At 41.4% G+C, this 14,718-nt stretch overlaps 2 protein-coding genes across 4 annotated transcripts in view; both read left to right on the top strand.

Annotated features, from left to right (window-relative positions):
- The window catches only part of LOC137629644 (UDP-glycosyltransferase UGT5-like), a 15,786-nt gene extending 4,566 nt beyond the window's left edge, over positions 1 to 11,220 (top strand). For 2 of the 3 annotated variants that reach the window (XM_068361164.1, XM_068361165.1), the window contains exons 3-8: positions 1 to 153; positions 2,321 to 2,551; positions 2,755 to 2,919; positions 3,092 to 3,314; positions 10,209 to 10,428; positions 10,936 to 11,220. The exon at positions 1 to 153 is cut by the window's left edge and continues 102 nt beyond it. In XM_068361164.1, the coding sequence (XP_068217265.1) occupies positions 1 to 153; positions 2,321 to 2,551; positions 2,755 to 2,919; positions 3,092 to 3,314; positions 10,209 to 10,428; positions 10,936 to 11,218 (1,275 nt within the window). In that variant the 3' untranslated portion in view covers positions 11,219 to 11,220. The remainder of the gene's footprint in view (positions 154 to 2,320; positions 2,552 to 2,754; positions 2,920 to 3,091; positions 3,315 to 10,208; positions 10,429 to 10,935) is intronic. The other variant, XM_068361166.1, reaches the window with a different exon arrangement.
- LOC137629307 (uncharacterized) overlaps positions 1 to 14,718 on the top strand; it is a 211,968-nt gene that overhangs the window by 24,004 nt on the left and 173,246 nt on the right. The gene's annotated exons all lie outside the window — the stretch shown is intronic.

The following is a 14,718-nucleotide window of genomic DNA, read 5'->3' as shown; positions in this document are numbered from 1 at the left end:
GATGTAGCAAAACGGACTTCTGGGATCATCGGTGCCCTCAAGGAGAGGGTGTGTAAAATGGCGAGAGACATGTATCAAGTTCCTCACGTTAAGGAACTCTACAGGAGGAGGAAGGAGTACGACATTATCATCATAGACCATCTATTTCATGAGGTATTTCAAAATCCAATACTTTTTTTTACTTCTTTTATTTAACTTTCCATAGACCTTGCTCCACAACCACCACCATTGCCGTTTCAGTCATGGTCCCAAAATTTTAATAAATGCGAGACTTTTACCTGTGTATTTTTGGTTCAGTCTTTTTTTTTTTAATTATCCTTGCACCTTGCACCATTCACTGTCATTATTTGGCTTTAAGTATTATACACATAATGGGAAACGACTAATCTCAAAATTCTAATCAGAGGAAGTGGAGAGACTAACCAAATTCCCTTTGTCGATCCAAGATACCTGTCACTTAGATATCTTTTGAATGGTGACAGCTCGGTAGGGTGAGGATTACCTTGTTAAAACACTCCTGTTTTGATGGTATATAAGTGTATTAGGGATGTAAACAATTTCTGTGGGAAATAAATTCCAAGTAGGTCTCTCCATAAGATATCTAGACCCTAACCCTGGGGATTGGAGTCCCGCCACTACCACACCGACAGATTGGAAAAGTGTAATGATACAGTTCACCAACCGTCACATGGTTTAAAGTTCAGAGATTTCTCATTATTGGCTGTGTCAGTACCAATTCTACCTCGGTGTTTAGGCGCCACACCTAGCATGGGATAGTAAACCCCAATTGAGAGTGCTGAACAATAAGTAGAGTAAAGACAATAATGTAAGATTGTGAAGGGAGGAGTACTGTATGGGTTAAGGTATTCTAGAGCTTACCTGAGAACGAGGATGGCTCATTTCAGCAGCACAGAAAAAACATGAATGCTTAATCATATGCTTACAAAGAGCCATCAAGGATGTAGAATTTCTTTGCCTCAATAAGATTTTTTGGATAAAATAGTTTGTCAGGAATATTTTGATATCCTATTTTAGATTCATATTACCTTTGTGTAAAATAGATGGTAAGTGAAATATAATGGGAATAACTTTTAAAACAATAAAACACGGGTTATTCCATGAACACAAGGATTAGTCTGACAGTTTTAAAAAATATGAGACAAGTAACCTAACAATAACATTTTCATTAAAGTTACAAAAAAAAAAAAAAAAAAAAAAAAACAATGCAATGGATATAAAGGTTACAAAAAAAAACTCTGCACGCATTCCCAAATGTTCATAGCTATGTAAAAGATTAACTTCATAAGTTACCAAAATAAAAGACTACAGTGTTCCGAATCTCATCCAGCTCTGGGTGCTGTTTCAGTCCTTTGATTCCGGAACACATACATCCTGGTGATTTATTTCAATCACTGGTGCAGATGTGAAAAGGGAAACAATAAAACTTCTACCACGCTGAATCCAAGGGTTCCTTTGTCTGAAGAAGACACGAGGTATTGGTTATAGAGGACAGGCCATTTGGGTTAATAACTCTGAGAGAGACGCATTGTATGATAATTGGATGATAATGAATGAGCTCTTTCAAAGGGGCCAACTGCTCACATGTCAGCATTCAGGCAGTTGTAGTTAAGAGCTGCTTTGGCTGTCTATGATTAATCTCTGTAGAAACAGAGGTCTTGAAGGGTTTCTAAAAGAATACAAGGAGTAATCTTGCAGCTCCAGGGGAATATACCTGCAAACTAAGCCTAACTGTCAGGCATATACAATAATTGTTTGAAATTGAAGTAAATCAGAAGAGGTGGTTGATGCATGGAGACTAAAATTTACACTTATAATTAAGCAGATGTGAGTAGAATATATGAATTCTAAGGATAATATCTCATTCAAGATTAGTAAATAATTCATTCTAGAATACAATACTTAAGGAAATAGGAACAATCTAACATTTTATACAGATATGAAAGGTAGAACCATGGAAATCTTATCTATGTGACGTCTCGAGTATTAATCGATAGATAGAATTAGAAACCAGAAGGAAAGGGGAAGCCCAAGTAAATCACAATAAGGATAAATAATATTAAAACTATAAGAATAAGATAACAAAGAGGTTGAATCTCGTTAAGACATATTTTATATTTTTATTGTATTACCGCTGAATGGTTACTTATGCTAAACTTATTCCCTTTTGTCCTTTAGTCCCAGAGTTGTGATTCACATATTCATAGTCTAAGAATTCATCTACATACTAAGGGCTTTCTTTTTAGGGAGTGTTGGTCACCATTAAGCAGTATAGTTATTCTAATTTCATCTTTATTTTTAGTTCACTTACCCCTTTGCACACGAGATGCCATTCATTACCGTTGCAACCCCGGGTATGGATTCGAGGCAAAGCGCTGTCCTGGGAAACCCACTTAGCCCAGCCTACATGCCCTCTTTCCTTTTCGCTCCTAATTGTGAACATGTATTGGGACGGCTCTCTAATGCTATTGCCAGCATAATATTGCCTTTTTACTGGAGGAACTGGGAGGTTATACCTGCCGTTCAAAAAGAGGTGAGACTTTTATTTTAAACAAAAGTATGTCATGTACATGTTCATTGTCACTATAATCCTATGTGAATTAATTCTTTATGCCATTCTAGTCCAGAAAATTTTAGTGTAATTATACAAACATTCATTGAAAATTATCAATTAGATGCATTTCGCATGTAATAAATAACTCTATCTGACTTCACAATTTTACTTTCTATATATAGATCGACATACACTTCCCAGACCTTCCCCCTCTCCTGGACATAGAAAAGAACCAATCTCTCGTCTTACTCAACTCTCATTTCTCCACTGGCTTGACTGTACCTCTTTTACCTTCCCAAGTGGAAGTAGGTGGTATGCACTGTCGACCTGCCAAACCTTTACCAGAAGTAAGACACTGCCATCATGTATGATGTCCTTTTGCTAATGCGGCCATGAACTCACATTCAATATTAAATTTTCATAATTGGAATACTCAGATATTTTTGAGATTTGAGGACATTTTGGTATAATATCTTTATATATGAATGATAAAGTTGTAAATAATTTTTTTTTATTCAGGACCTAAAGGCATGGATTGAAGGGGCAGGATCATCAGGTGTAATATACTTTAGTCTTGGCTCAGTTACAAAAGGGGAAAATTTGCCCATCTTGTACAGAAATATGTTCATTGAAGCCTTTTCGAAATTAGATCAAAGAATTATTTGGAAATACGAAACAGACTTCGAAGGAATTCTCGAAAATGTCATGATCAACAACTGGCTTCCGCAACAAGATATTCTTAGCAAGTATTCAACCATTTTTATAAGACAAAAGTTCACTCTTGACTGAAAACCTCTACTTTTGAATATAAAACTTACCCGCTGGTTATATAAAGAGCTGAAATCTCCTGACGCCCTGGCAGAAATTCAAAATACCGCGCTATCGAAGATACGGCAGGTGTACCCGCACCCTAGCGGTAGATCAGGTAGAACAACAACACACCTTCAGTTGTTCTTCTGCCCGCCTAGCTGGCTGTCATATTGAAGTTCACTCTCGTGGTTTTACTCTTTTGGGAAGTCGTTTGGTGATGTACAACGTTCTTTTCTGAGTTTAAGCTATCGTTAATTGTTTTCTCTTTATTCTAATCTTGAAATCTTTTTGTTTGAGGTTATCTTTATTAATATTTCCCTTATTTTTTGCTCGTCGGTCTTTCACGTAACCATTCAAAATGGCCGACTCCTCCCCTGCTATACGTAGGTGTGTTAGTGAAGGGTGTCGTACTCGACTTCCTAAAGGATCTATTGATCCTCATAATATTTGTGTGAAATGTAGGGGTAAATTTTGTTTATTTGATGATAGATGTAATGAGTGTCTTTCTTTAACGGATGATGATTTTGTAACATACGATCGTTATGTTAGGAGACTAGAGAGGGATAGAGTTAGGCGTAGCTCTTCACGATCTGTGGATAGAGCCTTAACTAATGTTAATGTTCCTAATCCTATTCCTTCCCCCGTGGTGGTAGATCAGGAACCTACTATGAAAGACATGTTTACCGCTATTTTGACTCTTGGTGAGAAAGTCAAGTCCTTAGCGGCAGATAGAAATACGATTTTTTCTGAGTTAAAGGTACTGAAAAACTATGATTCTGTCGGAACTGTGGAAAGTGTTTCGGTGTCTGAATTTAGTGTACCGAAAAGTCGTGAATCTCTCGGTAATGTGAAAAGTGTTTCTAATGTGTTTAGTGTTGTGGAGGGTGCGTCTGCACAATCTTATCGTTCACCTAGCCTAAGACCTCTTTCGAGCTCTCAAACCCATGGGAGAAGTAATGTCGAACGGCTGAAGGGAACAAGAAGTGTCATCAATCGTGCAGACGTCCCCTCGAACGTTCCTGTTGCCGTAACTCAGGCCATTCACCCTCATCGTAGGAAAGATGAGGTTCATGCGTTATCCCCGTCTTCCGATGAAGGGTCGGGTAGTGAGATCTGGCGTGGCGCGTCAAGACCGCTTAAACGGACGCATGAACTTACTCAGCGTCAGGAATTGCCTGTGCGTCCAGGATGTAGTTCGTGGGACTCACCGGAACGTTTCAGTTCTCCCATCGCTTGCACTCCGGCTAAGTGTCCAGATCACCGTATTCGTGTTGATAAGATTCCTTCCGATTCAGACCTTGTTACGATTCATGCTCCTCCTCTTCCTTCGGATTGGCTTTCTTCTCTCGAAATACGTGTTGACGATGGAACGAATATTCCTTTAAGGAATTCTGAAGATCCTAAATGGTCTATGCTTGTGACTATGAAAGAACAACTCTCGTCGTTTATGGATTCTTTTCAACCAGGTGTTGGCAGTATGTCTGGGCGTTAGGTGTCAGACCAGTTATCGCACAGGCGATCGATGGTCTCTGGTGCTGACGAGTTATCGCTTAGGCGGTCTCCCATTCATAGTGTTCAACACCAGGTTGGTTTTGATGAGTCACGTCAGAGAAGTTTGGTTGAACGGTTTTCGCCTTCTGGTCGTGAGGAAGAACATCGGCGTTGACAAGTGGACGCGACGCGTCAGCGTTTTGAAGAAGTGGATTGCCCGCGTCAACAACTAGTGGTCGCTTCGCGTCAAAACATCGATTCTCAGCGTCGACATCTTGACAGCTTTGATCGTTCGCGTCAACAGTTTTCGGACTCTACGCGTCCACTCAGCGATCTTCGGCAGTTGCCTTCTGAGTCCAAGCGTCAATCTGGTCAACAGCAGTCGGACTCTAAGCGGTCTCGGCAGTTGTTAGTTGACGAAGAACGTCTTCCCATCCATGTTCCACGTCAATCAACTTCGACCTCTCCCCGTCAGTTGGATGCAGATGTTGACTTTGACAGGCAATCTCACCCAGACTTTGTTCCTTCAGTTCAGGCTGCAGCAGTTGCTGCACTGCCAGAAGACGAACTTGAGGAAAAGTCGGATGTGGACGAGCCTATAGGGGAAGTTTCTGAGAATGAGGAAGAGAAGCATTATCAACATGCTGTTGATCTTCGTAAGTTTATGTTGATTCTTACTGGAGTTTTTCCGGATCAGTTTTCTCCTGTGGCCCCTCGTTCTCCGCCTTCTGAGTTCATCTTAGGTAAAGCAACCAAAGTTCCAATTTATACCAAGATGGTTCTTTCTCGGTCCTCTAAACGGGCCTTGAAATTAATGGGTTCCTGGTTGGACTCTAAGAAATCCTTTGGCAAAACAGCCTTTGCTTTTCCACCCGCAAGGTTGGCTTCTAAATCTAGTGTGTGGTACGAGACTGGTGAAGTGTTGGGCTTGAGTTTTCCTTCGTCTGCCCAAGGGGATTTCTCAAGTTTAGTGGATGCGTCTCGTCGTCTTGCCTTAAGGAAAACAAAGATTTGGTGGTCTATTCCAGAGTTCGATCATTTGCTTAAGGGTCTTTTCAGGGCCTTCGAGGTGTTTAATTTCTTAGACTGGGCTCTGGGAGCTTTGAGTAAGAGGGTCTCAGATATGAAAGACACGGACACTAGTGGACTGGTTCATTTGATGTCCTGCTTGGACAAAGGTGTGAGGGATGGCTCCAACGAGTTAGCTGCCTTGTTCACGGCTGGAATCCTCAAGAAAAGGGCCACGATGTGCTCTTTTCTCTCTGCAGGAGTGTCTCCCTACCAGAAAACGGGCCTTCTTTTCACTCCTTTGGCCAATACCTTATTTCCGCAAGAGTTGGTAGGCGAAGTTGCCACTGCTCTCACGCAGAAGGCCACGCATGACTTAGTAACCAATATGACAAGAAAAGTTTTGCCTTCGACGTTTTCCTCTCGTAAGCCTAAGGAATCCTCTTCTGATTTTCGACCTTCTCAGTCCTTTCGTGGGAAATCCTCTGGAAGGGGCTCTTTCAAACCAGAAGGAAGGAAACCTAGAGGCAGAGGAGGCAAGTCCGGCCGAGGTAAAGTCTGACTGCCCTTTCCTTCAGACAGCAGTGGGTGCCAGGTTGATTCACTTCTGGGAGGCTTGGGAGAGGAATGGAGCGGACCCCTGGTCCGTCCAAGTGTTAAAGGAGTGTTACAAGATCCCCTTCCTGGCAAATCCTCCTTTAGTCACAGATCCGGTGGATCTTTCGCCCAAATACAGAGAGGGTCCGAAGAAGCAAGCCATGTGTCTTCAGATGTCTCTTTTATTAGAGAAGCAAGCAGTAGAGGAAGTGCAGGATGTAATTTCTCCGGGGTTTTACAACCGCCTTTTCTTAGTACCCACGAGTTCGGGGGAGTGGAGATCGGTTCTGGACGTAAGTGTTCTAAATGGTTACGTCCAAAATTCGACGTTCACTATGGAAACTCAGAAGACAGTTCTGGCGGCTGTGAGGAAAGACGATTGGATGGTCTCTATAGATCTTCAGGACCCCTATTTCCACCTTCCGATTCATCCCAGCTGCAGACGTTATCTGAGGTTCATGGACGGAAACAAGGTCTTCCAATTCAGGGCTCTTTGTTTCGGACTCTGCACGGCTCCTCTATTGTTTACCAAGATCATGCTGAATGTAGCAAGCATGCTGCATTCGAGGGGAATCAGAGCCTCTCTGTATCTGGACGATTGGCTGATAAGAGCCTCCTCAGCCGATTGTTGTTTGAAGGACCTAAAAATTACTTTGGATCTAACCAGAGAACTGGGCCTCCTGGTGAGCTCGAAAAAATCGCAACTGACTCCATCCCAGGAGATTCTTTATTTGGGGATGGAGATTCACAGTCGGAGTTTTTGGGCTTTTCCGTCGTCGGTGAGAATTCAGGCAGCCCTCCTAAAAGTCCAAACTTTCCTGAAGAGGGAACTTTGCTCCGTAAGAGATTGGATGAGCCTTCTGGGGACTCTCTCATCATTAGAGAAGTTCGTAACCCTGGGGAGGTTGCACTTGCGTCCTCTTCAGTTTCATCTCAATCGCCATTGGAAGAAAGGGGACAACCTCGACAGGGATTGCATTCCCATCTCGATTTCCATCAAGTCTCATCTTCAATGGTGGTACAACGAACCCAGACTGAGAGAAGGCTTGTCTTTACTTCAGAAGAGCCCAGACCTCGTGTTGTGTTCCGACGCCTCAAACTCGGGGTGGGGAGCCACTCTAGAGAAGAAGGAGCTTTCGGGGACTTGTATTGTGGAGCAAACATCTCTCCACATCAACCAAAAGGAGCTTTTGGCTATTCATCTGGCTCTCATAGGCTTCGAGAAGCAGATCAGGGGCAAAGTAGTCCAAATCAATGCGGACAGCACGACAGCTCTGGCCTATATTGTGAAACAAGGCGGGACCCACTCTTGGTCTCTGTACGAGATTGCAAGACTTCTTCTCATATGGGCAGAGGAAAGGAAGGTGACTCTTTTGACTCGATTCATCCAGGGGGTCAACAATGTGAGTGCAGACAGGCTCAGCAGGGAAGGTCAGGTTCTCTCCACAGAATGGATTTTACACCAGGACGTCTGCAAGAGTCTGTGGCGGTTATGGGGTCGTCCTTTCGTGGACCTCTTTGCCACCGCAAAGACGAGAAGGCTGGAGTGTTACTGCTCTCCGGTTCCGGATCCCGAAGCCTTGCACATAGACGCCTTTCTAATGAGCTGGTCACACATGGAGGTTTATGCTTTCCCTCCATTCAAGATTCTTTACAAAGTGATTCAGAAGTTCATTTCCCACGAAGAGACCAGAATGACACTGATAGCTCCGTTCTGGCCGTCAAGGAGCTGGTTTCCAGAGGTACTGGAATGGATGGTAGATTTCCCGAGAAGCCTTCCCATAAGACCCGATCTTCTCAGACAACCTCACTTGGCCCGAAAGTATCAAAACCTCCGAGCTCTACGTCTGACTGCCTTCAGACTATCGAAAAACTTGCTAGAGCTAGAGGATTTTCGAAGAAGGCAGCCAAGGCAATTGCGAGGGCAAGAAGATCTTCAACCATCAAGGTGTATCAGTCCAAGTGGGAGTTATTCAGAGAGTGGTGTAGGACTAACGCGATTTCCTCTTCCAGTACCTCTCTAACCCAGATAGCGGATTTTTTCATAGACCTTAAATTTGAACATAACTTCTCGTCATCTACTATTAAAGGTTACAGGAGTATGATGGCAATGGTTTTTAGACACAGGAGCTTGGACCTTTCTAATAATAAGGATCTACAAGCTTTGCTTAGGTCTTTTGATACAACCAAGAAGATTCAAACAGCTCCCCTTGCCTGGAATTTGGATGTTGTCCTTAAATTTCTCATGAGTGACAGATTTGAGCCTTTACACTCTGCTTCGTTTAAGGATTTAACCTTGAAAACCCTGTTTCTGGTTAGCCTTGCCACTGCTAAAAGAGTTAGTGAGGTACACGCTTTAAGCAGGAACATTGGTTTTCGGAATGGAAAAGCCATTTGTTCTTTACAACTGGGGTTTCTGGCCAAAAATGAAAACCCTACTCGGCCCAAATCCTTCGAGATTTCTAACCTTTCTGATTTGGCGGGAGATGAATTAGAAAGGGTATTCTGTCCAGTTAGAGCGTTACGACTTTATGTGGACAGGACTAAGAATCTGAGGGGTAACTCAGACGCTCTGTGGTGTGCAGTTCGGAAACCCTCGATGCCCATGTCAAAGAATGCCCTGTCTTTTTTCATTAGATTGTTAATTCGAGAAGCTCATGCTCAATGTGATGAGACGGATCAGAGGCTTCTCAAAGTAAAGACACATGAAGTCAGAGCGGTAGCGACTTCAGTGGCCTTTAAACAGAACCGTTCTCTGCAAAGTCTGATGGATTCGACCTTTTGGAGAAGTAAGTCTGTTTTTGCATCCCATTATTTGAGAAATGTTCAGACTCGCTATGAGGACTGTTTTACGTTGGGTCCTTTTGTAGCGGCGAATGCGATAGTAGGTGAATGATCTACCACTACGTTCCCTTTTTCCTAATACCCCTTTTCTATCTCTTGGAACTCGTTTGTTATGGTTGTTTGTGGAGATTGGTCGTCAGTCTTCCGCAATCTTTGATTTGGTTAGGTGGTCAATTTGTTCCTAGAGTGCACCCGGAACAAGGGTATTAGTTGAGGTCCTGTCATATTATAGGTGATTGTACCGTTTGACAGCTCCTAGAGATTTTCAGCCCGAGTGGATCACTGGATCTATTAAGGATAGCGGACGAAATGAGGCAGAGTGTCATTGCTGTCAGCTTCCTTATCAGGTGAGAACCGCTTAAGTTTGTTGTATGTAACCCTCAAGTGAATTTTTCAATATGTTGCTGTCTCTGACCCGCCACCAATGGGTGTCAATCAGCTCTTTATATAACCAGCGGGTAAGTTTTATATTTAAAAATGATATTTTCATAATAAAATAAATTTTTGAATATACTTACCCGCTGGTTATATAAATTTAACACCCACCCTCCTCCCCTCTAGAGACTACCTGTGGTATTGCTATGAGGCATGGAAGAACTGAAGGTGTGTTGTTGTTCCACCTGATCTACCGCTAGGGTGCGGGTACACCTGTTGTATCTTCGATAGCGCGTGATTTTGAATTTCTGCCAGGGCGTCAGGAGACTTCAGCTCTTTATATAACCAGCGGGTAAGTATATTCAAAAATTTATTTTATTATGAAAATATCATTTTATCATAAATCAGAGTTCACAGTTTAGACTAGAAATTGTCATCGTTAATTAAGGACCATTTTCTACTGATATTACTTGAAAAACTGCATTTGTAGCTCTCATTCCTGTCTTTTCAGGCCACCCAAATGTTAAAGTATTCATAACTCACGGAGGCGGCCTCAGTCTACAAGAAGCCTTGTACCATAGTACTCCTGTGCTTGTACTGCCCCTTTTTGGGGACCAACCTGCAAATGGTGCTAGAGCTGTCACTAATAAATGGGGTCTCTCTCTTAATTATGCGGATTTATCTGTAGATCTAATCATGCGTTCTCTAAAGGAGATTATGAGCAATCCAGTGTGAGTTGCTTTCTTTCATCTGTCATATCTTGGTCATTGTATGATACTTCTTATTCAAGTACTGAATCGTTACTCTGCTTATCTATTAGTTTACTGTTACCATCCATTGTTTTAAAAATCCAAAGTACTTACTACGATACAGATAATCTATTATGAACATTAACAAGTAAATCTATTACGTATTAAAACTTATGTACTATTTAGGAGCTTGATTAATCACCAAACCAATTTTCATGAAATTTCATTCTGCTTTAAAAAAAATTAGTATAAAAAAGTAATCATAGACAAATATTACCAGTTGGAATCACTAAGCATTGGTTTTTTTCAGAGATTAGATTCTTATTTCAAATATTTCGGTTTTAATACGTTTTTGCAATCTTCTAATTTCTGTCAAACTTTCAAAATCAAGCTTGTGAAATATAGCTGACTTTTAAGAAGTCTAAGTAGAGTTAGCATTTTATAGATGTGAAGTATCAGTTTTGTAACTTTTGTTTTTGTTTTTTGAAGATATAAAGAAAATGTAGAGCAGACATCAAGGTTATACCGGGACCAATTAAGTACTCCGGTAGACCGAGCAGTGTTCTGGACCGAGTACGTCATACGTCATGGAGGAGCCCCTAAGTTGAGGTCGCCTGCAGCAAGTCTGTCTTGGGTGCAGCTACTGTTGTTGGATGTTTTGGCAGTGTTCTTCCTCTCAGTCATTTTGCTTCTGTTTATTCTCAAGTGCATCGTCAAGAAAACTCTGGGCGTAATTTTTGGACCAAAGGTTATGAAAAATAAATATGAATAAAGTATCATAGCTTTTTTCCCTACACGAAATAATCATTCATCATTTAGAATAGGTTAACTCTGGTTGGAGATGGACACAGTCAATGAAGAATTATTGAGGATCTGGCATTCAATATGACAGCCTCTCTCCACTAGAGCATCTGGAGGATAGGACTGGTTGTGCCATTGTAACTCTTCTGATATCCTGTTTTGTTGTATGTTGTGCATATGGCCCTTGGAGTTTAGATGTTTTCTATCATTCCTTAAAGTATGAGTGCGAAGCAAGGTTGTGTGATGAGGACTTGTCCGTCTTTGGATGACCGTCATTATGAAACGTATATAAGCTATTTATTCATTGATCCTCATACTTTGTGTCAGATGTGTAGAGGATTTCGCTGTACGTTTGAGTCACCTTGTGTTGTCTGTCGGGAGTGGTCATCCTCCCAATGGGAAATATTTCAAGGTAGAAAAAGAAATTTAGACAAGATCATTCTCCTTTGACTTCATCAGGTTTGAAAGTGAGTAAACTGTCTAAATCTCCTTTTCCGAAATCCAAAATTTTCCTTCCTGGTCCTTCATTCTTGAGTCTTTCGCAGGATAAAACAGTGAAGTATGCCAACCAAGTGTATATCCAGGATTTTCCTGCCGATGTGGATTCATCTGCCTTTTGTAGCAAAGCAGAAGGTTTTACACGAGGTTGATCCTCTTGCGGCATCCTTATCCCCAGTTGTTGAGCGTGCTCTGGTTGATGCTCGCCACTTGCTGGATGAGACAACTCACAGTTCGCCATCTGAGAAGCGCCCTGTTATGCCATCACCTTCACATCCTCATGACTTGGCCTCTTAGGATAAGGTTTTCGAAACTGATGAAGGGTCGATCGTTAAGTTTTCAGGTATATTGCCCCGGGAATCGCCAGTACAGTCAACGAAGGCCTTGCGTTAGTGGCCACACTCGCCACTATACTTTCCATCATTGGCGAGGAGGTCTGTGCTTTCCCATATGCCTTGTGGTCCTTGTATTCCTTACACATTCGAACAAAAGGATTCTATGAAGTTGAAGGGTGGAGAACACGGTGAATGACAAGATCAGTATCATGAAACGCCAAGATGGCAGCCAATGCAAGGTGATGGCCATTCATTATGCAAAGTGATGGCCAATCACAGTGCCAGATGATGGCAACAAGTCACAAGGCAAGAATCCTCCACCAATTACAAAGGACTAGTCTGCGATGAGGCCATCCTATTTTATTACAACAATACTTTTGTAGAGGTAGCATCAACAAGAGCTGCTTCATGATAAGTCCTACTGCCAGAGATTCGAAAATAAAGGTGCCATTACATAGGACAAGGTAGCGAACAGAACTCTTCCTACTATTCCGCTAACCGTTGGAAGGAAAGGGAAACGTACATAATTGCTGTATGTGACCTGTAGAAAGAAGATAACACAGAATATGTATTATGATGGCCAAAATTAGGAGACAAGAGAAAAGGATATGAGAGTGGATGTAAGCGGTTCTCTTCTTTTTTAAGGTTGTAATAATGCTGCTGAACTATTCATGTGCGCTTATTTAAGAAAAGACCAATAGGTTAGTACAATATTGCGTATAAGTAGTTCATGATAAGAATAAGTAAAAACTGGTATTGAGTATTCTAAGTTAACCTAATTTTGGCACCTGGCCTGAAAGTCATTTTGTTAATCTCATGTGCATTTATTTATATTATACATGTATATACATATTCTTGTGCTCATAGGTCTATATTTTTGGTAGCCTAATCTACATCTAGGTAAAATTTTACATATTAGCTCCTTATAGGAGGTTTACCAATATATGATTTTTCAACCAGGTGTTCCTGTTTTATTTGTTTGCCTTTCCAGTCTGGTATTGCCCATGAGGGACAATAAATAAAACCATTGTAATGATAGAAACCCTGGTTGTTTAATTGACCTTGGCTTTGAGGGAGTGGGAATTCATAAGAAATGAATGCGAGCATATTGAACAGGTTAGAAGAAGGCAGCAAACGACCCCCTGGACGTCAGTGTAATAAGTTTCTCCTTAAAATTTACCCAGCCATCTCATGTTTGGGTTATAGGTGTTGTGTGTATGTGGAATCAAGTAAAATACAGACATAGGAAATATTGCTATTACATTATCATAGTTATATTCATTCATAAGTCCAGATGTCAAAGACATGAAAAATTTAAATGAAACCAAAAGTGATTCTCTCTCTCTCTCTCTCTCTCTCTCTCTCTCTCTCTCTCTCTCTCTCTCTCTCTCTATATATATATATATATATATATAAAAGGCACAATTAGATAACAGGCATAAGGATTCACGTTCAAAGCTCCGACTGGTCTAGGGAACCAGACTTGAGTATGCCCCATACAGCTAAACAGCAAATTACAGAAATATTTTTTGTCTGACCATTGCGGGTCGTAGTTAGAGTGGAGAAAAAAATTTGTGTCTATATACATATCTTATCTACCACCTGCCTAGGAGGGTCTTGACAATCGAGGTACTCTCATCCTGCGGAGAAGCAGCTATTCAAAAGATATTCAAATGGTAAATGTATGGGGCCAGAGTATGGGGATTTTGTTACCAACACTCCAATCCTCTGATTATGGACACAATGCAGATAGTTTCCCATGATGTTTATGATAATCAAAGACTAATAGGGCAATAATGGCGATGCATTTTGCAAGGTCTCTTCTTCTTTGTCTGTATTTTTTCCCACTTTTATGTGGGGTCGATGTTTTTGAAGTACCTCGTTAATGAGGTGGCCAATGACGACAATGTTGTACTCCTTCCTCCTTCTGTAGAGTTCCTTCACGTGAGGAACATGATAGATGTCTCTTCCCATTTCATACACACTATCCCTGAGGACGTCGATGATCCCAGATGTTCGTTTTGCTTTGTCAAACATGTTTGATCAGGCTTCCAGATAATGAGGAAGTCCATGAGGGATGTATTGAATGCTTGGGTTTTTGTGCTTGATATTGTAGCTGGTAAGCATGTCTATCTTGGATGAGATACAATTGAAAATAGCCTTCATTGGGAAGAAGCTGCCATTTGAAAGAGAGAGACTACATCTGCATCTGCAATTTCTACTTTTGCATTTGTTCTTCTAGCTTACTCCTTACCGATGAGATACACTGGATCAAAAAGTATCGGTGCACAATTTGTGTGAAACATTTTGAACCACACTATAAAAGTCACTGAAATATTAGTGTGACTTACCCCATGTTGGTAAGCCTGATGTTGGGAGGTGCCATAGAAGTACGACTATCGATAGCCCCTTGCATTTTCCATAATACATAGTGTGTTGACTGTTAAATTCTCATCATAACTACATTAGCCCAGTGATTTGGTCCTTCCGAGACACCCACAGCCAGGCATACCAACCCTTCCCTCCCACAACACCAGCACTTGTGTGATTTTTTTTTTTTCTCTCTCTCCGGTATGCAGCAGACTCCCTTTGCGTCGACACTTATGCGATCCAATGTACGTAAAACACTTGGTAAAAT

Source organism: Palaemon carinicauda, chromosome 37 (genome assembly GCF_036898095.1).
Source record: "Palaemon carinicauda isolate YSFRI2023 chromosome 37, ASM3689809v2, whole genome shotgun sequence".
Lineage (NCBI taxonomy): Eukaryota > Metazoa > Arthropoda > Malacostraca > Decapoda > Palaemonidae > Palaemon > Palaemon carinicauda.
The sequence above is the reverse complement of the archived record's forward strand: the minus strand, read 5'-3'. Positions and strand labels throughout refer to the sequence as shown.